This window comes from Pholcus phalangioides, unplaced genomic scaffold, assembly GCF_987345545.1.
Source record: "Pholcus phalangioides strain wild (caught in Gottingen) unplaced genomic scaffold, Ppha-v1.0 ptg000015l_1, whole genome shotgun sequence".
NCBI classification, from domain to species: Eukaryota; Metazoa; Arthropoda; class Arachnida; order Araneae; family Pholcidae; genus Pholcus; species Pholcus phalangioides.
The window spans coordinates 52,191,522-52,219,501 of record NW_028301608.1 but is presented as its reverse complement, the minus strand read 5'-3'; the positions used below and the strand labels follow the sequence as shown (position 1 = coordinate 52,219,501).

At 38.1% G+C, this 27,980-nt stretch overlaps 1 protein-coding gene across 1 annotated transcript; it reads right to left on the bottom strand.

Annotated features, from left to right (window-relative positions):
- Gbeta76C (guanine nucleotide-binding protein subunit beta-2) lies at positions 1-27,980 on the bottom strand. The gene is made up of 9 exons (XM_089245503.1): positions 27,891-27,980; positions 12,750-12,818; positions 12,393-12,538; positions 9,948-10,011; positions 9,225-9,460; positions 7,776-7,905; positions 6,477-6,548; positions 3,048-3,267; positions 1-268 (listed from the first exon to the last, which is right to left on the bottom strand). Exons 1-9 carry the CDS (start codon positions 27,894-27,896, stop codon positions 162-164), a joined length of 1,050 nt encoding a protein of 349 aa, XP_089101629.1. The 5' UTR covers positions 27,897-27,980; the 3' UTR covers positions 1-161.

Here is a 27,980-nt window from a genome sequence, read left to right as displayed (position 1 = left end):
GAACAATGCACCCTTTTATGTTTTACTTGGGTTATTTCTATGTGCTATTATACATCAGGAACAAGAAAAATATAAATGTTACTTCAGAGAGAGTTACAGTCATTCAGCTTCGCACCCTGTTTATGAAAAAAAAAAAAAAAAAATCGATTAAGTCTCTTTAATTAATTCCACACCCGTAAACTCGTATCCCATGAGCCAGTCACGACGGCCATCCCGTTGTCCGGCATGCTCAGTGACGTCACCCTGTTTTCGTGTCCAGTCAGCGAACCTGGAGAAGTTGAGCAAAATAAAAAGTGTGATTATTTCCATTTGAAAGTGAAGTTATGTCATAAGTAGGGTATGTAACCCACATTCCGAAAAATATCAACTCTCTCCCTCTCTTTTTTCTTCTGACAGTGTTTCTCAACCTTTCTGAACACAAGGACCAGTAAAATATGTGGAACAATTTGACGGACCACTTGTGTCCCGTATTACGGGACATTCCTGCAATTTTTCGTTCAGATTTTTTTTTTTTATACATTTGTCCCGTTTTTTCAACGATATTTATTTGAATTTGTAACATATATTTTAAGTCGTTAATACACGCACAGCGGTTTCATGGAATAAATTATATTGTGATAATTTATGGCAAAAATTGTAAATAATATTCATCTCACATATTTGTCAGGTTTAGCATTTTGCCCGCAGTTTTTTTGAATTTTAATTACGATTGATGATTGTGCCTACTTCTGACAATGTTTTTGATGACACTTGGTGATGTCCCATATTTTACGGATTATTATTTAAGATCCCAGTTAACCGAATTTTATTTTTCTTAATTAAATATGATCATCAAATCACACACACACACACAAACGTTTGAAACGTTTTCGCGAAATAAATTTTTGTTTTCTGCGATTTGTAGCAGCCCTTTATTTCCACACCTTCAACTAAACTGAAGTGCCAAAAAAACTGGTACAAGCATGCGTATGCAAATAAGGAGATATGGAACCAATCAGAGTACGGCGCTGCGGTCGGCCACGCCTATATAACACAACAAGTGTCTGGCATAGTTGTTAGATCGGTTACTGCTGCTACAATGGCAGGTTATCGAGATTTAAGTGAGTTTTAACGTGGTGTTATAGTCGGCGCACGAGAGATGGGACATAGCATCTCCGAGGTAGCGATGAAATTTGGATTTTCACGTACGACCATTTCACGAGTGAATATCGGGAATCCGGTAAAAAATTTAATCTACGACATCGCTGTGGCCGGAAAAAGATCATGCAAGAACGGGACCAACGGCAACTGACGAGAATCATTAAACGTGACAGACGTGCAACCCTTCCGCAAATTGCTGCAGATTTCAATACTGGGCCATCAACAAGTGTCAGCGTGCGAACCATTCAACGAAACATCATCGATATGGGCTTTCGGAGCCGAAGGCCCACTCGTGTACCCTTGATGACTGCACGACATAAAGCTTTACGCCTCGCCTGGGCCCGACAACACCGACATTGGACTGTTGAGGACTGGAAACACGTTGCCTGGTCTGACGAGTCTCGGTTCCAATTGCTTCGAGCTGATGGACGTGTACGGGTATGGAGACAACCTCATGAATCCATGGATCCTACATGTCAACAGTGGACTGTTCAAGCTGGTGGAGGCTCTGTGATGGTATGGGGCGTGTGCAGTTGGCGTGATATGGGACCCCTGATACGTCTAGATACTACTCTGACAGGTGACAGGTACGTAAGCATCCTGTCTGATCACCTGCACCCATTCATGTCCATTGTGCATTCCGACGGACTTGGACAATTTCAGCCGGACAATGCGACACCCCACACGTCCAGAATTGCTACAAAGTGGCTCCAGGAACACTCTTCTGACTTTAGACACTTCCGCTGGCCACCTAAATCCCCAGACATGAACATTATTGAACATATCTGGGATGCCTTGCAACGTGCTGTTCAGAAGAGATCTCCATCCCTCTTACTCCTACGGATCTATGGACAGCCCTGCAGGATTCATGGTGTCAATTACCTCCAGCACTACTTCAGACATTAGTCGAGTCCATGCCACGTCGTGTTGCGGCACTTCTGCGTGCCCTACACGATATTAGGTAGGGGGCCAGTTTTTTTTGGCTCTTCAGTGTATTTTAGCCGTAATTGGCAAATTGCAATTAAAGCAATGAATTGCAGTTTTTTTTGCAAAATTTAGTGATATCCCGTATTTAGGAACGTAATTTCCTGCATTCTCCTCGATGTTGTAGGGTGAACTTATAGTATGAAGATATAATTTTATTTGAACCTATTTGGATATTACTAATAGCAATGAGGCTTTTTGCATAGACGTCATAATCGATAATCCAACGAATCGACAAGATGATCCCCATACAAATCAATGCTAAAATTCAGTGGCATTTTCCGCCTCATCAGTAATTTTAAAAATTGAATTTAATTCCCGATTTTCGAAATACTGAGTTCGCTTAGAAATGAGAAGCCTAGAAAATTAAATATAAAATAATTTGTCGGACCTTTTGAGTTGGATATCCATGCAATAACATTGATTTAAACTTTTCATTTAAATCTTCTCAAGCACGAAAATGAAAATTAATGTCTCCGTATTGTCTCATAATGTCCAACCGCATCAATCCATATGGTTTAGGATGTTTTAAAATTAATTAAGGGGCCCATATAAATTACATTGAAGAAATTCCTCAGCTTTATTCAAGGATTTTGTTGAAGCAAAAACAGGCACATGAATAACTTGAACGTCAAGAAAATTTTCGAAACATTTCTCTATCACACCATCAAAAAGAAAAAAAAAAATTCATTTCTATGTTTCTTCAATTTAGATTTGTTTCTTTCATGAGTCGCGCAGGAAGTCGCCATATTGGTTACCTTGGATACGGTTTGTATGTCCCTCAAAGAAAGAGGGAGATATCGCGTGATCCAAAAAGCCTCATTACAACGGATGAATAATTCATGAAGTCTACCTGCGGACCCCCTATGCCACTGTCACGAACCATAGGTTGAGAAACGCTGTTTTATTATATACGTACTTACCACTGGGTTTAGCTCTGAGGGTATCCCACGTGTGGACCGAGGTATCGTCCGAACCGCACAATATTATGCGTCCGCTCTTCGACAAGGCGCACGAAGTGAAACCACCACCACTTCCGCTGCCACCTTCGTAAAGACCGATTTGCTGATCGGCCCGGATGTCGAACAATCTGGCAGTCTTGTCATCGGAACCGGTGCCAAAATAATAACCGCTAGAATGAAACTGAATGCAAAAAGAATACTAATTATTTATATTATGATCATTCACTTCGATTTTATATATTTACTTTTTTCAGTTTCTTTTTCAAACCGAGCGCAACTCCGTTCTATTGTCGTGTGTAATTTTACTATCGGATGAGTTTAGCTTATGCATGTGTCCGTAAGAGTCTGAGTGCTCATCTAGAGTTGTGCGTGAATTCTTAGTGCTACTATCTATTTTTCAAATTATATATGGAGTAATAAAGATTGAATATTTTTGTATCATATTGCTGCTCTCTCTGCAGCGAGATTTTTTAACGGGAACATCGGTACGCATTCACGCCTGGAAGTTGAAAACCCACAGAAAACCAACTTCAGCCGACCACTACCGAATCGCTGATGGGGCTCGAACCAAGGTCCTCGCGATGCGAGTCCGTCACTATGACAACACGACCGCACAGCAGACATTTCTCACTTGCAAACTCAAAATAATCGCTAGTTTAGGATTATCTAGTACAGCTTTTCCCAACATTTTTGTACCCAAGGACCAATAAAATGCTAGAAATATTTCGACGCACCCCTATGAGTAGGGTGACCATATGTCTCGTATTTTACACACTGGTTATTAATGCTTTTCTTGGTTGGACCGACATTTTTGTACGTCTTGTACGAAGCTCACTTCAATCTGTTACCATTACTAACACTTTAACTGAAGATAATTTTCATAACTTACAAATATGCTATGATATTTAAGACTATAAAAATAAATATCCATCTCACATATTTGTTGTATATTTTCCAACGTTCCCCCCCACCCGGAAATTGCATTTCAAGTACAATTCACTGCGATTTCCTGTAACCCCCCCCCCCCCCCATTTACCTCTCACTGGGGATTTTTCAGCAATAACTGGTGATTTATGATAACGCTTTTGGTGAAAATTGGCGATGTCCCCTATTATATATATATACAGGGTGCATAGCAAACACAGGTATGGCATTTTATTTTCGAATCGTTGATTCTAGAGGTATACTTCCAATTAGAAAAAGTATCCGAAAAATATGTAGCACTCAGATATGTCGTTCATATTGCAAGGAGTTTTGTATAGTTGTTTAAATAAAAAGATTAGTTTTTTATACCGTCCCCGCATGCCCAAAAATCCAATTATAATATTGTTGCCCGGTCTCTCCTGATAGCAACGTAAAAAATTCCACGTTCCTAAGTGCATATTCACTGAGATATTCAAATTCCAAAAACGGAGGGCGGAAAAATGGGGTGATGAGGTGGCTCAAAGGTTATATGGGGGGGGGGGCAATCATCGCAGAGCCGAAATCGCTGGAGCTATAAATATGAAATTTGGTTAGTAGTTGCATTTTGCAATGTAGAGACTCGCTTTCTTTTGGGGAAAAGGGAGGGATTTTTCAAAATTCAACCTCTTATTGGATCATAAAGGGGGGGGGGTGGGTTGAAAGATTATATGGGGAAATTATCACTACGCTCGAACCGCTGAAGCTATAAATATGAAATTTTGTCAGCATTATATTTTATAATATAGAGGCTCACCAAGATGGAATTCCTGAAAATTCTACCACCAAGGAGGTCACGAGGGGTCCAAGTTTTATATGGGGGGACTTCATCGTCGAGCAATTTTCAAATTACGAAAATCCATTCACGCGAACTATGGTGATGGACTCCATCGAGAGGATCCAGTTTCGACTGCCACCAGTGGAACAGTTGTGGTCCGTCGAAATGGTTTTTCGAACTTCAAGTGCGACTGTTGATCAGTTAAGTTTCTCTGCAGAGACCAGACGGGACCTCAACGCGATGCTTTCATGGAAAACAAAAATTCAGGCAGGCAATTGTCACTTTCACTGTGAAAATGGTACGCGACTTTGGCATCATAAATGAGATAGAGCCACACACAAGAAAGACCTTCCAGCGTGCACCAATTCGCTTCAGAGCAATGCTCACGAGGTTCATTCAGAGCCGCTTTTATCAGACGCGGGAACCAGAGCGAGAATAATTTCGGGGTTCCTTAGCCCTGATTTTATATCTTTTGTTGGTGGAGGGGGCATCCGAAAATTAGTGCATGGAGTATCACCATCATCCCGGACTGGGTGAAGGTGATTTGGTTGCATGACAAAAACAGGATCGGGGAGAAATTAAGAGAGATGGCACCTCCCTTAAAATTGGCCTCACTGTTGTTTGGATCGGGAACAAGTCCCGTTTCACCTTGCCATATTCGTGCTGAGCAGGACTGCGACGTCAGGTTTACTAAATATCCTGTAAACCCTAGGGGTGCATTCCATGAGTCTTACCACAAATATACAGGAATGGTGAAAAAAATCTATAATCACCAATTAAAGTTCAGAATTAATCAAAGAAAAAAACTCCAGAATTTATCAAAATTCAAAATTAATGGGAGGAAAAATACCAGAATTGAAAATATATCCGACATATACAGGGTGTCCACTCCTGTCGTTGTCCAATGGGTGTTTCCTGAACAGTTGGTTTCAGAGACGACTTTCAATTGGAAAAATTAACAATAAAAAAGTTACACAATTTAAACTTTTGTACGTCCCCCCAGTCCTCTAACTTCTAATTAGAAAGTTGTCCTGTCTCTCCTGAGGCCAAAAAATTTTCCATGTTTCCAAGTGCAATATTCACTGAGATATTTTAATTCAAAAATGAGAGAAAAGGTGGGAAAGAACAGCATAAACTAATGGACGACACTCCTTTCCCTCATTTATGCAGTTCTTTCTTCTCTTTTCTGGGATTTTTAATTTAAATATCTCAATGAATATACTTAGAAACATGGAAATTTTTTTTTTGGCCTCAGGAGAGACTGGGTGGACAACAACTTCCTAATTGGAAGTTAGGGGGGGGGGACTGTATAAAAATTTACATTTTGTAACTTTTTTAATGTTAATTTTTTCATTTGAACGGCTTTTGAGATGATGGGTGACATCGTTTGAAACACTTTTCCCAACTGAAAGTTGTCTCTAAAACCAACGGTTCAGGAAACAGCCATTGGACAAGAGTAAGAGTGGACGCCGTGCATACATACTGTATATTTATGTATATTTGTATTCACTTCTGTTACAATAAGTGCGTGGTCCGGTGCGACTGCACCTGTCACACACCCCTAAGGGTGGTTGTACAGTTTAGTAGTAGTAGTAGTAGTAGCAGCAGGTACGGTTAGTAGTAATAATAATAACAAAGGTAGAGTTACTTACGCAAACAGAGTTTACGTCTGATTCGTGTCCCCAGAAAGTTTGTTTACATTCTCCCTCACGGATGTCCCAAAGCTATGTACGAGAAAAGAAATATGCATGGAATTAAGATCTAGGATACCATAGGTAACTTAAATTTAACGCAAGCATCAGGGCTGAACAAGCCTCCGGAGAAATTTACATGCCTGAAACAGTGTTTTACATGCTAGCGTCCAGTAGCGTATTTACTGAAGGCGGGAGGGGGGGAAGGGTCTTTGCACGCACTATAGCCCTGGGTGGAAAGTTCAAGGGGGCGGTAAATTTGTGGAATGAGTAGCCAAGAAAATTAGTAAAATGGGAGAAGGGTAGCAACATTTGCATAACCCTCAATAAATCCGCCTCTGCCGAGACAGCTGGCTGGAGGCTAGGTCAGTGATTCACCCATAGAATGACTTAGAGTGTTTGCAAGCACGTGAGTGAGGAAAAGGGTGACTTAGAGTGTGAGCAAGCATGTGAGTGAACAAAAGAGTGACCTACAGAGAGAGGGAACCAGGTCAGTGAATGACCTAGAGAGTGTGAAAGCATGTGAAAGACAAAAAAAAGTTATGTAAACCACGTGCAAGCAAGTGAATGACCAAAAAAAAAGACATACAGCAGCATGTGTAAACGTATAAATGATCATCAGAGTGACCTCAGTGAGCGACCAAAAGAGTGACCTATAAAGCAATCAAACCATGTCAGTGAGTGACCAAAACAATGACCTAGGGCGTGTGCAAGTGTGTGAGTGACCTAGTGCGTGTGCTAGCATGTGAGTGGCCAAAATAGTGTGCAAGTGTGTGAGTGACCTAGTGCGTGTGCTAGCATGTGAGTGGCCAAAATAGTGTGCAAGTATGTGAATGAATAACAAGTGACTTTTTTACAGAGTGTGTGAACATGGAAGTGACTAAACGAGTGACTTAGAGACACAGTTGTACTTGAAGGGGGGGGGGTGTGGAGAGACCAAGTGGGAGACCTAGCAGAGGGAGGTGAATTTGAGGAATGAGTGGTCAAAAAAATTTGACTGGAGTGGACGGAGGGCGGTGAAATTCGTGTAGCCCACAAGTGGAAAGACCATAAATGCGCCACTGCAAGAGTCGCGTCTGGCATGTGGTTAAAAAAATACATACCCGGTTAAAATTTTCACATGCCCCGGACATTCAGGTGATAGATTTGTCCAGCCCTGGTAAGCATATAGTGTACGTACGTACATATAACATAAGTTTACGAAGAAAATATTTATATAAGAAATATATTTGCTGTGTTTTGGACTTCACTTTTCTGTACCTTTATTGTCCTATCGACAGATCCTGTGATGAAGGACATCTTATCGCTGTTAAGAGACATGCTCATCACATCACCGGCGTGACCGTAAAACTCCAGCTCTTTGAGACCTTTCTCCAGATCCCACATTATTCTGAAATGGACAAACGAATAAACAATATTACATTTTATGCTTTTTAATCCCGGAACGAAATACATTTCAATATACAGGGTGGTTATAAATAAGCTGACACTCAGACATAGGTAGCACCCATTCTGATGGAGGTGTTTTGATGAAACTTGGTATATAGGATATGTATAGACAATGGTGGGGGGGTGGGGGGTGGGGGGGGGATGATGGCTCAATACAAAGAAATAGTGAAATTTTTAACCTCCAGGTGAAAAAGTGGCGTTTTTTTTTATCAGAGTTATCTTTTTCCCATGGTCCAACAATATGTATAACAACAATGTGTATAATACCAAGTTTCAATGAACTACGTCCACCACAACGGGCGCTACACAGGTCGGAGTAGTGTCAGTATAATTCAACTGACATTGCTCAGCTCCCACATCCTAGAGCAGGGCCCCTAGGCTGGGATATTTTGCAGACCCTCAGTCAAACTTTTCATTCACTGGCCCTTTTATAGTTAATTTATTCCGGACCCTGTCAGCCCCGCCCTTGGGGGGGGGGGCATGACCGTAGTTCATTGAAACTTGGTATATACGTTACGCGGGAAAGAAAAATTTTCTCTGATGATCCTCATACTATACACATAGAATGTGCATATATTACAGAGGCGTATTTATGGTATTGGAGCCAGTGGGCTGCACAAAATTTGCTACCCTTCTCCCATTCCCATCTAAATACGCTTTGCCACTCTTCCGGTCACTCACATCCTTGTGCATTTCTTGATTGTTCTTTTGTCATTCAAATGACTGGGTTCTTCGCTCTCTAGGTCACTCTTTTAGTCACCCCCATGCTTATACTCTCTCTAATTTAATCTTTTGATCGCTCAACCATGGGCGGAGATACGGGGGAGATACATGAGGAGCATTGCGCCCCCTCCATCAGACGGAGCAGACTGATCTAATTTATATGGGTAAATACGCTGAGCTATAAATAATTTTATAGCTTTCCTTATATATGAACTAACGTTATCATTATCATGCCCCTCCCAGCAATCATCATCGTTCCCCCCCCCCCAGACTTTCAAGTGTTGACCACTCATTCTTCAAATTTGCCACCCTGGGCTCACTAAGCCCCCCTCCGTCCTGTTAATACGCTTCTGTGTATTATTCCCTATTGTTCGTTAAATCCGAGCTACCTTGAAAATCTGCTAGATAAAAGCGACAGAATTGCCATGCAACTAGCATTGCGCTAAACAAAATGCAATAATTTGCTCGTTAAATCCTGGCACTCGTTGAAAGCGAGGTTGTTATAGGCGGGCTCGACTGTATTCCAATCACACTCACATTTTCATGTCGGCGGAGCCTGTGATGATCTTACTGTCGTCGATGAAACGGCAGCAAGATAGGAATCCTTCGAAGCCCATCATCTCTCTTCGCACTTTGGCTGCTCCGCTGCTGTCCCTGGCGTTCACATCATACACTGTGCACATGTTGTCCATACCGCCGCATGCCACGAAGTTTCCGGAAGGCGAGCATGCCACTGCCATCACCCAGCTCGACTGAAGGGGAATGATCCTTACCTGAAATAGACAGGAAGAGGAAGCTTGTAATTTCTTCAGTCAAATCACATTACACTTCGGCAAGTTGATCATGAAGATACTTCCCGATTAAAATTTTAAGTTTTAAAGAATTACAATTTGCGTAGGCTTCGTTTGAAATACAGAAAAAAAATCGGAACAATTTCACAAAATAGTCGGTATAGGTAATGCGGATCATATGGTAACCCTCACAGTGTAACTTACTTCATCAGATAACATTCGGCACACACATCAGAACGATATCAAATTGATATTTCATATTGATTTCTTTATTTTAGCCGTATTAATTAGTTTTGGTCACCATCATGGGCGGAGATACGAAGGAGGAAGAAGAATGCCCTCTCCCAACATCAAAGATGTGTGCGAGTAATCTAATATCATGTATTGACATCATAATCATCGCGCTCTAAGAAATACCCCCCCCCCCCCCCATCTCCGCTTATGGTCACCATTCAATCCACTTACTTACTTTATTGCCTGACCACGTGTCCCAAACGATGAGTTTTCCATCCAAAGAACCAGAGACAAGATGCCTGCAGAAGGAAAAACAAAGAAATATCACTTAGATATGTTACGGTAAATGTGATAGTGATAATTATGCATTCCGCCAATCGTCTTGGTATATTTTATAAATACTGAAAACATCACTTTTACCAGCGATTATGCATAATAACAAAAAATAGTAAATTTGATAAATACAGTACTTGAAATTCATCGAGTTTATCTGGCATTACGCATAATACCCTTGCGTGATTGGTGAATTTGATAATTATGAAAAAGTTCTTAATGAGTCTAGTGTGTGTGTGATGAATAGAGCCTGGATTATGAAATGCACTAAAAAAGTGGCGAAGTATGCTTTAAAAATATGTAAATATGCACTCAAAAATGCCAAAATACATTAAAAAAACACAAAATGTACGCTAAAAAAATCTGAAAAGTTGAAAATTCTGGGTTAAAAAAAAACACCATGCAAATAAAAAGCAGATATATATTTTTAAAACTGTATATTATATAGAGATAGATGGGGTTTTTTTTTCGCAGCCCAAGAGATATCAAGGAAACTTTTTATTTTCTGGATGTTATGCTGAGGTGAACTCGGAAAGAAAAGTCATCTCGGAGAAGATGAAACAAGGAAAAAAGTCCCGGCGGAGACAAGATGTGACTTTTCTTTCCCAGTTCATCTCAGCATAACATCCAGAAAATAAAATGTTTCCTTGATATCTCTTGGGCTGAGATAAAGCCATCTATCTCTCTAAACCGTCCCATCTGGGGGCCAATTCCTTGAAGTTAAGAGAGGCTACTAGTCTCTACTTCAGTGTCTCACGCCACAGTGCGTGAAATAAGGAAGGCAGGGTCGTGTCTCTCCAGTGGTGTAGATGGCAGCATGCTTGCCCGGTATGCAAGAGGGACTGGGTTCGAGTCCCGACGGAGACATGATAACTTTTCTTTCCGAGTTCACCTCAGCATAATATCCAGAAAATAAAATGTTTCCTGTATATTTTATATTTTTTAGCGCGTATTTATTTACAAAAAATATCCCCACATATATATAGCCTACTGCATATGCAAATAACTTCCACATATATTTTATTTGGGTATTTTAAGTTTCTAGTTAGTCGTAGTTTCTCAGTATATCAGTAAAAAAAGCTATTCTCTAGAAATAGCATCAAAATAGCGATTTCTAAAAAAAAATATAATATATAATGTTATAATAATACAATTGATATTTGGAAAATTTTACACAAAACATCTCTCCATTATCTCACTAAATCCCACCTACAGAAAAAAAAAACCCCGATGTAAATATTATGAGCAATATTCATTTGAAAATTATGTAATTATGTTTTATTAATATATATAATATATTTGTGTTTTATTAATTTTATTATTAATAAACCTTCAAAAATATGCACCTATTCTGGAAATTCTTTGATTTTATGAATCTGTATGCATTAATGCTAAAAAAAGCCAAATTATGAATGTGCACATATGCATTTGCATAAAATCCGGGCTCTAGAATATAGTCGTACCCCCGATATAATGATACAATACATGTATGAATTATCATGTACAGTATATCATATTTATCATGTTTACAAACGGCGTGACGGTTCGGTATTATGCATAATCACCGGTAAAAGTGGTCTTTTTAGTACTTTTTAAATTGGCCAACGACGCTTGGGTACTATGCATAATCGTCAGTGAAAGTGATAATTTTAGGGAAATTTGTCAAACTTACCAAAATGCTCGGTCATAACTCTTGCAAGGGCGGGCTGACAGGGCTCCAGCCTCGGGGCCCGGAACAAATCTTATCATTTTTTGCTTTTTTACGCTATAAATTAATTACAGAAGGACAAGTGGAAAATCTAACGGGGGGGGGGGGGGTGAAAGATCCCAGCCTAGGGGCCCAGGATATGGGGCCATGCGCTCGGTTATTATGTATAATAGAGAAGCCGGATTTATCACATTCACCGCGCAACAGATGTAACATACGTGTAAGGTAAGGCCCTTAATGGGATGAAAATCATCCCATGGCCTCCCACAAGGGGTGGGCTGGCAAGGCTCCAGCCCTGGGGCCCGGGATGATTTTTATTATTTTTTTGTTTTTTTACACTATAAATCCACCATAAAGGGGCCCGTGAAAGTCTAGTCGGAGGGCCCACAGAAGATCCCAGCCGAGGGGGCCCTACTTTAGGGTCATGGGTAGGGTTTCTCAACTGAGGTTTCCCGGTTTTTTGGGAGGGGGGGGGTTCCTTGGGGAAAAATGGTAGCAATGAATTGCCCTGGAAAAGAATCGGCCCTGGTAAGTTTTCAGGGAACAAGAGACGAATTTATGGTTTTGCTCTCTAAACGAATCCTGCCTCCCTTCTCCCTTGTGAGTGTGTGCAGGAAGCAATTTTTCATCAATACCAACCTGTTGTCGCCGCTATAATGAACGGCAGTCACTTTGGAAAGATGTCCTTTGAGTATTTTCTTCGTCCTGAGACCGATCTTCGGCACAGCTGAACAGTCGCCGCACAAGTCGGCAAGAGTTTTGTCGGCAGAAATCTTCTGAGCTTCCTTTCTTAGCGAATACAAGTTCAAGACGAAAGGACGGATTTCATAAAAACAGAAAGCAAACAACACGGACTTAGAAAAAGCATGATGTCAGTGGGAGAAAAAAATAACATTTCATTTGACGAGAAAGAAATGCGCTCAGAATATTCGTGACTTTGTTTTCTCAAGTATTCCGAATTATTTAACTTATTCGGAAAGAAAGAAGCATAAATACCTTTATTTTCTGTATGAGGCTCTTCAGTTCCGCCTTCAGCTCGCTCTCATCTTTGCCTTTATCTTCCTCCTGCACAAACAGTAACATTATATATATGTTAACTTGGATATGATAATTATGCATATTTACCAAGCATTTTGGTAAGTTTGATAAATATCCATAAATTTATCATTTTTACCAGCGAATATGCATAATATCCAAGCGTCACGCCGTTTGTAAATTTATTCGTGATAAATCGTACTATATGATATAATATACATACATGATAACTCATACATGTATTGTATCGTTATATCGGGGTACGAGTAAAATTATTTATCATTATATCGGGATTCAGCTACTACTACTAGTCATGGCCGCAACTAAATGCTTGGTCATCCGGGGCAAGTGCGCATTTTGCGCCCCCTGCAATGTTGAAGGTACGGTTTGAGAATGAAATTTGTGCCCTCTCTGGTCCAGCGCCCGGGGCACGAGACCCGCCTGCTCCTCCCCCTAGTTGCGGCCCTGCTACTACTTACCTGCTTAACCGTACATGCACCTCGTACACATTCCTCAGAATTTCCTGCCTCAGAATTTCTAACGAATTGGTTCATGCCGAAATGTGCATGTATGTGTTGTGAACCTAACATGAAGTTTGTTTCTGTGTAATGTGTTGTTATCTGTCATGAATTTTTCTAAAAGTGAAGTGTAATGATTAAATAATTGTACCATCTCATGAAGGGATCAGGAATAAAGCGCCTCAATGAAGGGATGAGGATAATTTTTATCCCTTGTGAACATGAGGCTCCCATGTCCAGATAAGTTCCATACGTTAATATGATCCTGATAATGATCCCCTACTCCAGCAGTTCTGCTGGAGTAGTCCCGTTGCTTTCCTACCATGTTTCACTTATAAGCTTAATATTTTTTCACATCTCAATTTTTTTTTTCAAATCTCTTTGTGAGCCAACCAATTGATCTCGTGCCACAACTTCCTTTACACCATATTTTCACCTGTAGTTCCCAGGGCCCTAAAGGGGCTACATCGCCTCCGGTTGAGAAAAACTGGTCTGGACAAACAGTTATTTCAAATGCCAAGATGCTGCTTTAGCTATAGAATGATTTTTCTATGATTGAGCGTTTAGGATTTTATTCAACAAGAGGAAGGTTTTTGAAAAATCTGAATTTCAACATTTTTCGTCCGTAACGCGAATAATTTCCCAACGGTTACGTGCGATTTCTCAGAAAAACGGAATAAAAAAAAATAATAATCAGGATAATCTTTTGAAAACCCGTTAGAATAGAGATCTTCTCTTAAAAAAAAACAAATACAGAACAGAAACAAACGTAGTGTTGTTACTCGAGTGTAAAAGATGCAAAGAAACTAGCGCAACAAGATGCTTTACTTTTGGATGTTATAATGAGGGAAAATGGGGATGAAAGAGAGAAAAAAAAAATCGATTCCATTATTAAATCGAAATAGAAAAAGTAATAAAAAGGAAAAGCACTATCTTCCATTGGATGTTGTTTTCCTTCTAATTCTTTGTTTTAATACGGTATTGTTTCGAATGTTGGAAAGTTTCGTGCTTGACCTCATAATGTCTAGAAGCATAAAGAAAAAACGGTTCGAAAACAATTCGTTGCGATCTCATCCAGGGTACAAAAAACGCATCAACCCTCCCCCAATTTTATTTTTTATATTATTGTTATTGCAATGTCTTTTTTTATATATGTAGGTCTCGCGTCCATTTATTTTATGGCTGAAAAAAAACTGACCGGACACATGCGCAAAAAAACTCACTGTGAAACTATTACTATTTAAACTATGAATTTTTTTTTTTTTGGTTTTGCATTTACATAATGTAATGCCAATGGTATGGCGGTATTTGGTGCTGATGTCACTCCGCAATCGAAAAATTCCGTATCTATTACCTATTGAATGTGCACGGATATTGGAAAATCTTGAATTTATGACAGGAATGTTTCGTGATTCCTCTTTAGAACCAATGGTATTGCATATAAAATCGGCAGCCGATCTTTGATGTATGAATTGATAATACGATGAGGTGAATACAATAGCCCTTTGTATACAGTTACACAATACTGATAATAAAAATATGTTAGAGTCACTTATAGGGTTATACACATGCATAGTATATTTCCTCCATGTAACACATTCGTTAGAAATTCCTCAAAGGAGTGTTTACGTTATGTGTGGTTGAGCAGTAGTTGACCTGGCAACAGTTATTTTTACATTATATTTGTTTTTATATACAGTCATACCCCCGATTTACGTGATTTCGGAGTTATGAGATTTTCTGTGAAAAATGCCTTGTTCTTGAATTCAGAACATTTCGTCAGCGTTATGGGATTTTAGCTGAGATGGAGAAAATATTTTTTATGGTGTTTGTTATAATCAAGTAAAAATATATTGTCCATTTAATAGGAAAAGCACATGTAGCCAAGCTTTTTTAAGATGCTAAATGTAGAAACAAGAGAAGCAGCTAAAGATATAAACTTCACCTCAGATTTTAAAAATCGATACGAACCTGAGTACCATTTGAAACATACCTTCCATTTATAAGGAATTATTTGGTCACCGTTTAATACGTTATATAAAAATTATGTTTTTTTAAAATTTATTGACAATGTACCCAGTCACTCAAATGCAGATTAGACTAATTTCTGCACTTTTAGTTGACATTATACGAGGAAAACAAACTATTAACACTAAAGATATATCTGTACAGGGTGTTCTGTTAATGAACCGACAAACATTGAGGGTTGTTAGTCGGCAACAAGAGGAACAAAAATTGCAATGGAACATAGTGTTGCAAACCACGTTGAGAGGGTAAAAATTCCGAAAAACGCATGCAAGTTTCGACGTCATGATACAACGACGAAAACTACAATAATAACTAGAAGTAACTTTTTAATTTTTTTATTTACATGATTTATTTTTATTATTTGAAAAATTTATAATTATTTTCTTTACATATTTACTATTTTTTTTATTTTTTTCGAGTGGCCGGGAGCCCGGGTCCGTGGAGCACCGGTTGAGAACCGCTGGTCTAACCTATCGTGTAACTCCGGGGTATAACCGTATTCTATACATAGTGTCCTGAGAAGTGCTAATGAGAACTTTATCTCATCAATCGTCCGTCGTAAAGGTACAGTTTCAGTTTATAAAATGCTCAAAAGGCGTTCAAAAATTACCATGTACAAGTTTTGAGAGTGAAAATACAGTGTGTCACACAATAAAAAAACTCGATCTTTATACGGTCCATCTAACTTCCAATTAGAAAGTTGTTGCTCTATCTCTCCTGCAGTTTCCAACTGCAATATTCACTGGGATATTCTCGGATTCAAAAATAGGAAAAAAGTTGGGAAAGGACAGCATAAATAAGGGGAAAGGAGCGATTTTTGAATTCAAATATCTCACCGAATATTGTTCTTAAAAACATAAGATTTTTTTTGTTTTTGGGCTCGAAAAAGACAGGGCAACAACTATTTGTATAAAAATTTGGACTTTTTCGTTTTGTGACAAACTGTATTTTTACTCTCGAAACTGGTGCAGGGTAATTTTTGAATGCCTTTTGAGCATTTTTTAAATTGAAATCATACCTCTACGACGGACGGTTGAGGAGATAAAAGCCGCATTAACGCTTCCAGAGCACCCTGTGTAATCATTTTTGTTTGGAATTTTTTATCTACAAGTTTCTCCAATATTTAGTTTGTTTTCGATAAAAATAAAACACCCAAGTTCAGAGAGTAACATATTCATTTATTATTCATAAACTCAATTTTCTTTGGAAATAACGGAGGATATGACTTAAAAATAGAGAAAGGGAATAGTGCAATTATAGAGATGAGAGAAAATATTCCGGTTTGAGTTCACTCATAATGATTGTCGAATGACCTACAGACATCACTCAAGAAACCACCCTTGAATACGAGAGTGAAAAACAACCAAAAATACCGTATTATTAACCTTACAACAATTTTTCACAAGTTATTTCTCAAGTTATGAAAAAACACAATTTTAAAGGAAAAGATTATACGATGATGATTTACACATGCGCATATCACCTTTTTGAACTCCAACATTGATCGTTACTGGATATTCTCAGACTTTAGGAAGGAAAAAAAAAAATTAAGGAAAGTGAATGCAAATTTTTTTGCTTAAATAAGACAGGAAATTTCGATGCATAGAACCTGTTTATGAAGTTACATTTAGTACTGTTAACAGCTCCTAATTAATCTCGTATAAATAGATTTAGTTCATACTGGGATATATATTGTCTTTCAATAAACATCTCCTTAATATTTTGTCTCTGCTGCAGGGGGTCTTTAACGTATACTTAGAGCTGTGTAACATACGTAATACATTATAGAATTCAAAGAAATGCTCAAATAATTTTATGAATCAGTGAAAGAGAAAGAAAATCCAGTGAGAAAAGAAATAATTTGGGAATTATTGGACATAATATACAGTATTTTATAGTTGGTAAAAATTCATATAACTAATGAAGAAATAACTTCAGAATTATTGAAAGCAATTTCACAATTGATAGAAGAAATAGTTCAACAAATTGTTTTCAGAATTTGTGAGAGAAACAATTTCAGGGATTCAGAATAAATTCATATTCAATGAAAGAAATTGTCTCAGAACTAGTAAAATTTCACAAAAAATGAAAGAAATTAATAAGTTCATATGTAATGGAATAATTTAATAAGATTCATATTTCATAAAAGAAATTATTATTTCATATTTAAAATTTTTAATATTTATAATATTAAAAATTTATAATGCCGTATAAGAGGTCATTCAAGTATTACGTCAGCATCGGGGGGGGGGGTTCGATTTGCTGACTCTTGCTGGCAAGGGGGGAGGGGGGGGGGTTTGAAGGTTGCTTACGTCATCAACCACCCCTTTTTGAAAATAGGAAATATTCTAAGCTGCTGACGGGGGAGGGGGGTCAAAAATGGCTGAAAATTTGCTTACGTAATACTTGAATGGCCCCTAACTACACCCACAGAGTTTGAAATACAGATGAAAGCACGGAAAGTTCACACACACGGACACACTTTCGGCACAACAAAAAAAATTCCCACTATTTTAAGTATATTATTCGCCGAGATATTTGATTTAGAAAAATGGAGAAAAATTGGGGGAAAAGAACTACTAACGGAAAATGTCCCCCTCCCCCAGTTTGTGAGCACAGTGTGGCCATCAAAAAATTCTTGGTTTCATTCTCAAAAAGGCCTCTTCGCGTTCTTCTAAAATAATCCTTCCACTTTTAAGGGACTTAGTTCGTCCTGGACTGGAGTGTGCCGTCAGGTTTTTGAGACCATACCTACACAGGGACATTGACATGGTCGAGGGGCTGCAGAGAAGAGATATGCGTGCTTTTCATAGTATACGGGGCTTAAGCTATGAAGAGAGATTGATTTTTTGAAAATGTTTAAATTCGAAGAGAGCAGATTTCGGGGGCATATATGATTGAAGTGTTTAAAATTTTCAACGGGATGGATAAATACAACGTCAATCAACTGCTTCGACAAGGGGACACCAGTACCGATTGGCGTGCCCGAGTGGCATGGTGGTAAGATGCTCGTCTAATATCGTGAAAATTGCTGTCAGGGTCCCGCGTTCGAACCCAAAGGAGGATATAGATAAGATATTTTCCTTAACGAACTCGAGGCGACCACCGATAGACCGCGCCTTCACTTCCAACCCATCTCACTAATGGCAGTAAATTGCGATATGGCCAGAGTTGGTGAAGTATTATCGATTGGTAAGGGGCAATTCTTGGTGTTGCAGAGAGTTTTTTTCCAATAGGAGTGTGAGTAAATGGAATAGCTTACCTCCGGGGGACGTGAATTCTAACACAGTTGGCACGTTTACAAAGAAACACGATAAACATATTAAGATAAATCGAGAAGCTATCCATACTTAGATGAGACAGCCATGATCTTTTTTTATTGGCAGTATAATCATATTTTATCATAATTATTGTTTTTTAGTGCTCTTATTGGGTTGCTGTATTTTTGAAATAGTTTAGATATTTTTTCGACATTCATATTTTTTATAGGCGTCATTTTACAGCCACCTCGTTAGGCAATTTGTCTGTTGTGACCTTTGTATTTGTTTTTGTGCATAAAAAATGTTTGAAAGTATATAAGAAAGTACTTTTTATTTATAACTATACAACCCCGTTGTAACATCAATGACGTATCTGAGGTCCACATGTTATTTGGGTACTTTTTCTAGCTGGAAATTATTAGCCTCTAGAATCAACGGCTCGTCAGTAAATTGTGGTGCATAGTGTGTTGCCAGGTGTTCACCCTGTATAAAGAGGAGAAATAATTTGCGAACCAGCAAAAAATACATAAAAAAAACATGACAGTATTTTATTTACTAAATTTAAAATTGTATAGTGGCTACACGAATTAATAATTAGTATAATGCCGTGGAAATCGAATGATTTAAATTGAAGATGAAACCGATTATGATTTTTATATCTGATTCATTATTGATTTCAATATGCTATTTAGGATTTATATTCGAATTATGATTTAATATGCGATATAGTATCATATGTTTGATTTCCGATTGCATTTGTAGATTGTGATCTTGCAACTTATTTTATGCTTAGATTACGATTTTATACTTGTTACAATGTATTTTGCAATGTGTATGGTTTTTATAAATAAATTGCCAGAGATATTCAGTCCGTAAGAACAATGAGCCGATACTACCATATGGCGATTTGGCCTGGGGTACCTTTCAGTTTGACGGCTACATGATTTGGGCGTAATGTTTCACGGACTCGCACCGATTCGTGGACCAGTAGTCGATGAACACTGTGGTATACTATGGTATACAATGGTAGATAAGTTTTGGCATATTTTTACAAGTAATTCAGTTCAGTGGATTTACCATCTGAAAATATCAGTCCTTTTTTTTGTTAGTAATGCTATATAGTTATAATTAACGCTGTTCCATCTACGCTCTGTCAGCCCTCCATAACTACCATGTAAAAGGAAAGAGAGGTTTTTTTTTTATGGTAAAATATCTCCACGCAAACGGTCAGAATGTTGAAGGCGTTTATTTTCTGACATTTCTCATGGAAAAAGTCTCAGTGTTTTCAACATTTAAAAATAAGTATTCGTGACAAAGAGAGAAAGAGGGCTCATCAACGCACGGCTGAACAGAGAGGCCGCAGCCATCCGAGGTCTTTTCACGAAGGCTTATTTCAGATGAGTCTTCATCCCCGGGATTTGTTGTTTGCATATGGAAGAAACACGCATAGAAACATTTCGACTGAATGCAACACACGAGGCGAACGACTTCAAAAACGTTATACACACTGTATTTCCGACGTGAGGGTTGGGCAGTGGCTTCATCGTTTCTTTTGTACAGATTGTGTTCATTGTTCAGGAGGCATCTTTCACGTCTCGTGCATGTTTTTTATGAGAAATAAAAACCCAACCTGGTGATTTTTATTGTAAAATCAAGCAAATGTCTACTATACGAAGATTTAATCAAAAATATATACTTGGTATATTAAAAAATGAATTTCCTTTTTTAGAGGCATCTTTAACCAAAACTAATAAACTTGGTGAATCCAAATTTTATATGAATATCCTCTTTTGAAAGTACGGGAAGGTGAACTCCATAAAAAAAAGTTCAGTGCTTATACAGCTTATTTACGGGAGGGGGGGGGGGCGCTTAGTGGGCCATAGAACAGGGCGGCAAGTTCAGAGTGGCGGAAAATATGATTAATGATTGACCAAGAAAATTAGTAGCATGGCAGAAGGACAGCAAAATTTGTACATTCATATAAATGCCATACAACTTCTTTACTTTAAACGGAAAATAATTAGCCTCAGAAACCCTTTTAAAATTATAATAAAATTGAAATTTACACGTGATTGGATTGATTGCGGAAATCATGTTTAAGGTGACTTTATTCACTGTGCTTCATGGATTTACAACACAAAAATATATATTTTATATAGTTTGCCTTGGACGGATCGTACTGACCTCTTAGGCGCAACAAAAGTGGATTATGTACGTTGTTTATGAATGTTCGTATATGTGTCATGCTGTATTTAATTTGTGTTTTTTATGTATTTTTTATGTTTTTTATGTGTGTGTGTTAATAAAATTGCAGTTTCAGTTTAAGGAAAGAAATAAATCCATCTCTGCCGAGACAGTAAGGGACTATGCCAATATGTGACTTAGAGAATTTGTGATCACGTGAGTGAACGAGTGACTTAGAGCCTGAGAAATTATGGTGACCTACAGAACAAGGAACCAGGTCAGTGAGTGAGCGCTCGAGTTGCACAGTGATAAGATGCTCGCCTTCCACTATAAAGGTTACCGTCGAGGTCCACGGGCCCGAATTCTGGCAAAAACATCAGAGAAACAAGTTCTTTTATCTACCGAGTGTAGGGCGACACCTATAGATGACACCTTTATTTCCCACCCAATTCCACTGGTTCGAAATTGCCGTATGGTGATATGTGACCGGAGTTGGTGTGCTGTAAAGTAGTAGGGTCAGTGTGTGACAGAGTGTGTGCGCATGTGAATGATCAAAAAGAGTGACCTAGACAGTGTAAAAGCATGTGAGTGACTGAAACAGTATGTAAGCATGTGAATGATTAAGAGATGACTTAGAGACACTGGTAACTCAGGGCCACCCTTACCAGACACGGTGCACGGTGCGAAAATAATAGCGGAGCCAGAGAAATCTTGATTATTTTAGTTCTCCCCCCCCCCCCCTTTTAGCCCGAATTTTATATTGGGAGAACATATTCTGTGGAAGAGGGGAATCGATAATCTAGAAAATTGAAATCACAAAAATTCAGAATAAATGTAAGAAATAATTTCAGAAATTGATGAAAAAATTCAGTATTCCAAAAATAATGAAAATGCAGAAAATTCCAGAATTCGAGAATTTATGACAGGAATTATTATTACTGTAAGAGCAGGGCCCGGTACGACCGCACCTGTAGCACACCCCTAAGGGCGGTTCTGAGGATTGTATATTATACAATCTTATGATTTGTGCGAAATTTTAATAGAAATACACAACAGGCAAAATACCCAACGAGGTGGCTGAAAAAAGATGTCCATAACAAATATTGAGTCATTTATTTCCAAAATGCAGCAACCCAATTAAAAGTGCAATCATATAAACTAAAAACTGTATATATATACATGAAAAATACAATACACTGCCCATAAAAACATATTTATGGCTGTCGTATATGTGTAAGTAGGGATAGCTTGTCGATTTACCCCCCCCCCCCCATGTTTATTAAATTTCTTTTAAACGTGCCAATTGTGTTAGAATTTATTACCCCTGGAGGTAAGCTATTCCATTAATTGACAACCCTATTAGAGAAAAACTCCTTACGACACCACAAGCTGGAGTTTTCCTTACTAAATGATACTGGTGTCCCCTTGTAAAAGAAGTCGATTGACGGCGTGTTAATAATTATGTGTGTGGTCCATCTTATCCATCGCGTTGAAAATTTTAAACACTTCGATCATGTCCTCCCGACACCTGCGTTCTCCCAATGACATATATAACAATAACATATTGAAGAAATCAAGTCTTTCTTCATAGCTCAGGCTTTGTGTGCCAACCAGAGAGCACGCGTAACTCTTAACTTCTCTCTAACCCCCCAACCATGTCTATATCCCTCTGTAGGTAAGGTCCCCAAACCCTTACGGTGTATTCCAGTCCAGAACAGACTAGACCAGGGCCGTCATTTCAACTTTTTCCAGGGGGGCAAAGATCATGTACTCAATGTATGTATATATATATTTGTATATATATATATATACCATTTTTAGTGTACTTTCAAAAGGCCCCCCCCCCCCCAAATGACGGGCCTGCACTAGAGCTCGAAAAAGTAAAAGAATCTCTTCAGGAGAACGAGAAGAGACCTTTCTAAGAATGAAATTTTAAATAAATCAATGGTTAAATACTATTTTCAATGACGTTTCTATTGAACCACAGCTTTATACCATGTAGGAGATCTCTGAAATTAGATGAAATTTATGGAAATATCGAATGAGTATAAAGAGGGAGTAGTGTATTCCCGTCACACACGTAAAGTTATTAGAAATATGTTGGGAGGGCTCAAAACCTCCCAATATTTCTATAGTTATTATGGAGATGATGATGACAAATGTATTGGAGGGAAGGCTCGGGGCCGATGGTCCGGATACAAGCTTACAACTATGGTGTTCCCCCGTCAGTGGCGTTTTTACAGGGAGGGGGGCTTAGTGGACCGGCAAGTTCAGAGGGGCAGCAGATTTGAGGAATCAGTGGCCGAGAAAATTAGTAAGATGGGAGAATGGCGACAAAATTTGTATCATCCTAAATAAATCCACGTCTGCCGAACAGTGTTGTCTTAATGCATGGGCCTACGCGTTCATTGCCAAGGTCCATCAAAAGCAGAGGGGGGGGGGGAAGGGCTCATAAGAATAAGATCCGGTAAAATTTTCGAGAGTAAGCGTGTACAGGACAAGTATTTCTGGTCAGGTAGAGCCCCAAACAAGGGCGTCGGAAGTGTTTCGAAACTGTGGGTGCTCGTCTTTAGTTTTGTATCGGAAATTTTAATTTCTGGATCAGTTCTGGGGGTGCTCGGATCCATGTCACAAATTACCGTGGGTGCTTGAGCACCCACAGCACCCCCGGCTCCGACGCCACTGGCCCCAAATACATCGCTTTGACTAGGAGTCCCTTGATGCTCTTAAGACGGCCCTGCTGCCGATACAGTGATTGATCTAGAGCGTGATCAATCATGTGCATGACCAAAAGAATGACCTAGAGCATGTGTAAACGTGTAAATGATCAAAAGAGCGTCTTATAAAGCAAGGAAACCATGTCATTGAGTAACCGAAAGAGCGACCCACAGCGTGTGCAAGTATACTGTAATTGACCAAAACAGTGTGTGACCATATGTGACCAAAGCAGTATATGGGACCAAAACAGTGTGCAAGCATGTGAATGATTAAAAGAGTGACTTAGAGTGTGTGAGAATAGGAGTTACCAAAACAGTCACTTAGAGACAAGGCGACTTCTTTCTGACTTGTACATGCTGGAGCGGGAGAAGGACAAGGGGGGTTATATCACAGGATAGCGAATTCGCGGAAAGAGTAGTCAAGAAAATTAGACTGGAATGGGAGAAGGCCGGCAAAATCCGTATAGCCCACAGACGGCAAAACCAATCGCCTCTGCCCCTCGTAGAATACGGACAAAAGAAGTCAATCTGTCGAAGAGTATGTTAACCTGCAAAAAAAAAAAAAAAAACCGTTCCGATTCAACCTTCAGTCGAAACGCACCAGCGAGCTCTCCGATGATCACGATGCGAGCGAAGTTTTAAATCTCACCCCGTCATCTGACCCACTGAACCAAAAAAATAGGATTTTCTCCATTAACCAGTTGTGAAAAGGGTGAACAGATAATAAAAACCATGAGACACAGGGAGAAGGGGGGGGGGGGAATAGAAGATATCAGCTAACGATTTTCTTTGGTTGGTGATGCTGCTGGTGTGTTGTTACCAGAGCGTTGAGAGTGAACTTCTCTACGGAAATATCCACCATCGCAGAAAAATACCACGAGGATCGTTATTTTAAAAGACCTTTTTTATTATTATCATGTGTATATCTATGTATGTATAACAGTGATTTCCGGGTCTCGTAGCACCAGCACGTGATGAGGACACGCACTTTTGTTAAGATCAATCTTTTCGGGTGGAACACATGTTCGGCTTGATTTCCTTTTCGAGCATTACTCGGGTTAATGCTCGTTTTTTTGCAATCCTTATTTATTAGCCATTTGGCCGATACTCTTTTAGAAAATTTCTTCACCTTCACGAAGAAAATTTCAATTTTTGTAACAGACGGTTTCTTATTTTTTGCTGAAATTATACGTTTGATTTTGATGAAGTATCTGGAATTATATACACGTAGGTGCCACATTACTATAAGCGCTACAAAATTACTTTCGTTCATAAAATTGCGAAAGCCGCTGTGAATAGAACAAGAAATACGGTAAATAAATTTCATATTTATGTAAAATCGTTTTATAAAAAATACGTAAAAAAATCATGCGAAAAGAGTTTTTAACATAATTATTTTAAATTTCATTACGTAATTTTTCTTCCAAATTGAAGTTTAAAAAAAAAAATTCGCAAACAAAGTTCAGATGCTAAAAATAAGACCAATTACTGTAAATTCACAGGGATGAATTTCCTTTCGAATTTCACGCAGTTTCTTTGCACATGAAATCCATTTGGAAGATGTCTGATTTTTAAAAGCAGCGGTGTTGATTTTATAAATCAGAAATTTTATCGTGTGATTAATATTGATTTGATTTCGTTTTTGCAACTTGATTTTATAAAGCGACTGATTTTATTAACGGTGAACACTGTACATGTACATCCTGACGGATGTAGTGGGAGTTTAACCACATGGTTGACGAATAGACACAAGAAATGTCTGTTTACTATGATTTTTTCTGTTATGGTGGGAATAAATGAACACAGTATGACAGATTTCTGACATTTCAGTGATAAGGAACGAGAAATAAACAAGTTTGACCGACTACGACGATGCATAACAATAAATATGCAAAAAAAAAATTATAATAGTTATTCATATAAGTGTATAAAAATATTCATCGTTGACAGTAATTCGCATCATCATTCTGTATTCGATTTCCTTCTGAAAACAATGAATCATGTAGAAGAGTGAAATCGATCAAACACGAAAATTGTGTCGGAGAATTCCACCAGTCAAACTAGTTGTGTTGGTCGTCAAATTGACTTACGCAATGTAACTAGTTCGAGCCATACTATAAATGCCCATTTATACGTATTTTCCCATTTACATTTTTTTTCACTTAATAAGAAAATTGAAATATGTGCTGCATAAAAACTTTGCTCTCCTCATATGAACTACGTACTTTGTTTTATATAAATTTTCATTATTCAAAAGAAAGATTGAAAGAAATATCTGCAATAGTTTGAAGGACCACATAATTTGGGCCAAACCTATTGGTTCTTTACCTTTTGTGTCAATACAAGGCTTGGTACCCCCCCTGCGCCAATAAGATAGAAGCCACGGATCGCTTTACAGAATAATATTCAGCACATGTACAATAGCGCTCAAAAGTCTTTCGACAAATGCAATAATGTTTGTAGCACCAACTCATTTGCATGCACCTTAAAGCAGAAGGAAGATATTTATCGACACCTGTATGTGTGTGTAGTTGAAATTTGTTTGTTTGGGGTTAGCGAGCTTTTATTGTCCAATTTCAGTTTAACCAAATATGGAAGTAATTAATTCTTATTTAACATGAATTTATGGTAGGATTATGCTAGAGTACATAATGAACACTCTTAAACGTAAAGAATATTCGGTGGATTTTTTTTCCGGAAAACGTTAAGCATGGAGCGAAGTCCAGCTCAAGTGACAAGTGATTTTGTTATTTCAAGACAGTTCATAAGGTTGTGGAACCGTGTTTAATAATCTCGGGAACCAGTAAAAATAATTATTTTTCAATACGACTAAAAAAAACAACAGATAGAATGGATAGAACAATCAAAATGCAAGCGAAGAGAGATCCTCGAAATGTTCATTAGAGGAAAAACCTGATGAATTTAATTCAAAACAAGGACTGAATGTGAGCGTATCACTTGCAAAACGTTGGCTGAACATTATGGGCTTGTTTGGTTGCCTTCCAAGTGAACAAAAAATCGTTATTACTTAATTACAGAAGAAAGGGGGGGGGGGAAGAGAGAATTATGCAAATCTTTCTATTGACAATAGAAACAATCCAAGGTACAAATAGGTATTATACATATGAGGCGTTACAGGTTCCTGTAGGTAGTTGTAAGTTTTGAGGTAAGATTATTAAGGGTAAACACGAAGGCGAAAGTGAGGATGCTTCTCTGCTAACGATGTAGGTCCTCTTTACCTTCTGAAAAAAAACCACAAGGGACACAGGCTTCGTTGTAATAATCTATTTCATAACGACATGCCGTTCTTTACGAAGTGACACATGCCGCTCTTACTGAAGCCATACATTCCAGCACGACAATCACCGTAAATATAGCTCAAAAGTTGTTAGAAATTACTTGAAAGGCAACGAAATGAGAGTTTTATGGGTGGTGAAGTCAGATATACTGCTATATAATACTACTTAGATATTAATACTATCAAGCATTTATGAATTGAGTTCGATAGACGAGTCGGAGCCAGAAATTTTTTTTCAATTAAATGTCTTTTTTTTCAATTACGCAAAAAAAAGAGTGGGAAAAAAATACCCAACTAATCATGCTGCAAACTCATTGAGTCCATACCAAAACATGTCAAGTAGTTTTACAATCGAAACTGCTTCCAATAATGTGTTGACTTAGTCTACATTATTGTGGTGCCCAATGCATGATATTGATTAGTAGTATTATATTATAGTTATTTAGTAGTTGTTTTCTTTCTTATTGTTTCTGTCAAAAGACTTCTGAACCAACATAAAAGAAAATTAATTTTTTTCTGATTTAAAAAGAATTAAATACGCAACTGTTGTGTTCATAACAGTTTGTGAAGAGATTCGGTGTTTATTCTTCATAGGATAGATTTCATTAAAAAATTCAACTAAAATTTTTTCAGACAAATTTATGGTTGTCAAAAGACTTTTGAGCGCTACTGCAATAATGTATAAACAATAAGTTAATAATTAACTTACAGAGAAAGCAATTTTATGAGTTCACGCGGAACCTCTGTAACCTCTCCAAGGACTCTCAAGGGGGTCAGTGGACTGTTGAATGAGAATCACTGGTCTAATCTTTCATCTGGAGTTTTACGATTGTTAATGATATGCAATTGAATAAATTCTATTTTAGTTCAAATAAGAATAAAATGTTGAAATCTAACTGCGGACTATAGGTTGAGAAATAGTGTTTTATATGATCTGTCCAAAAAGTACTCTGAAGGTAAATAAAATAATTGACAAAACACAATGTACACGAGTAATCGGAATCAAATATTGATTTCTTATTTTAAAGTGTCCATCTTTCATCAGAAAAACTTGCTTTACACTGTATATTTAAAAAAAAAAAAAAAATTAGACTTACCTTCATTTCTGCCTACTTTGCACTGAAATTTTGTACTTCTACCGGTTTCGAAAGATGACGACAGTGCACAAGCAATACAGCTATCGAACT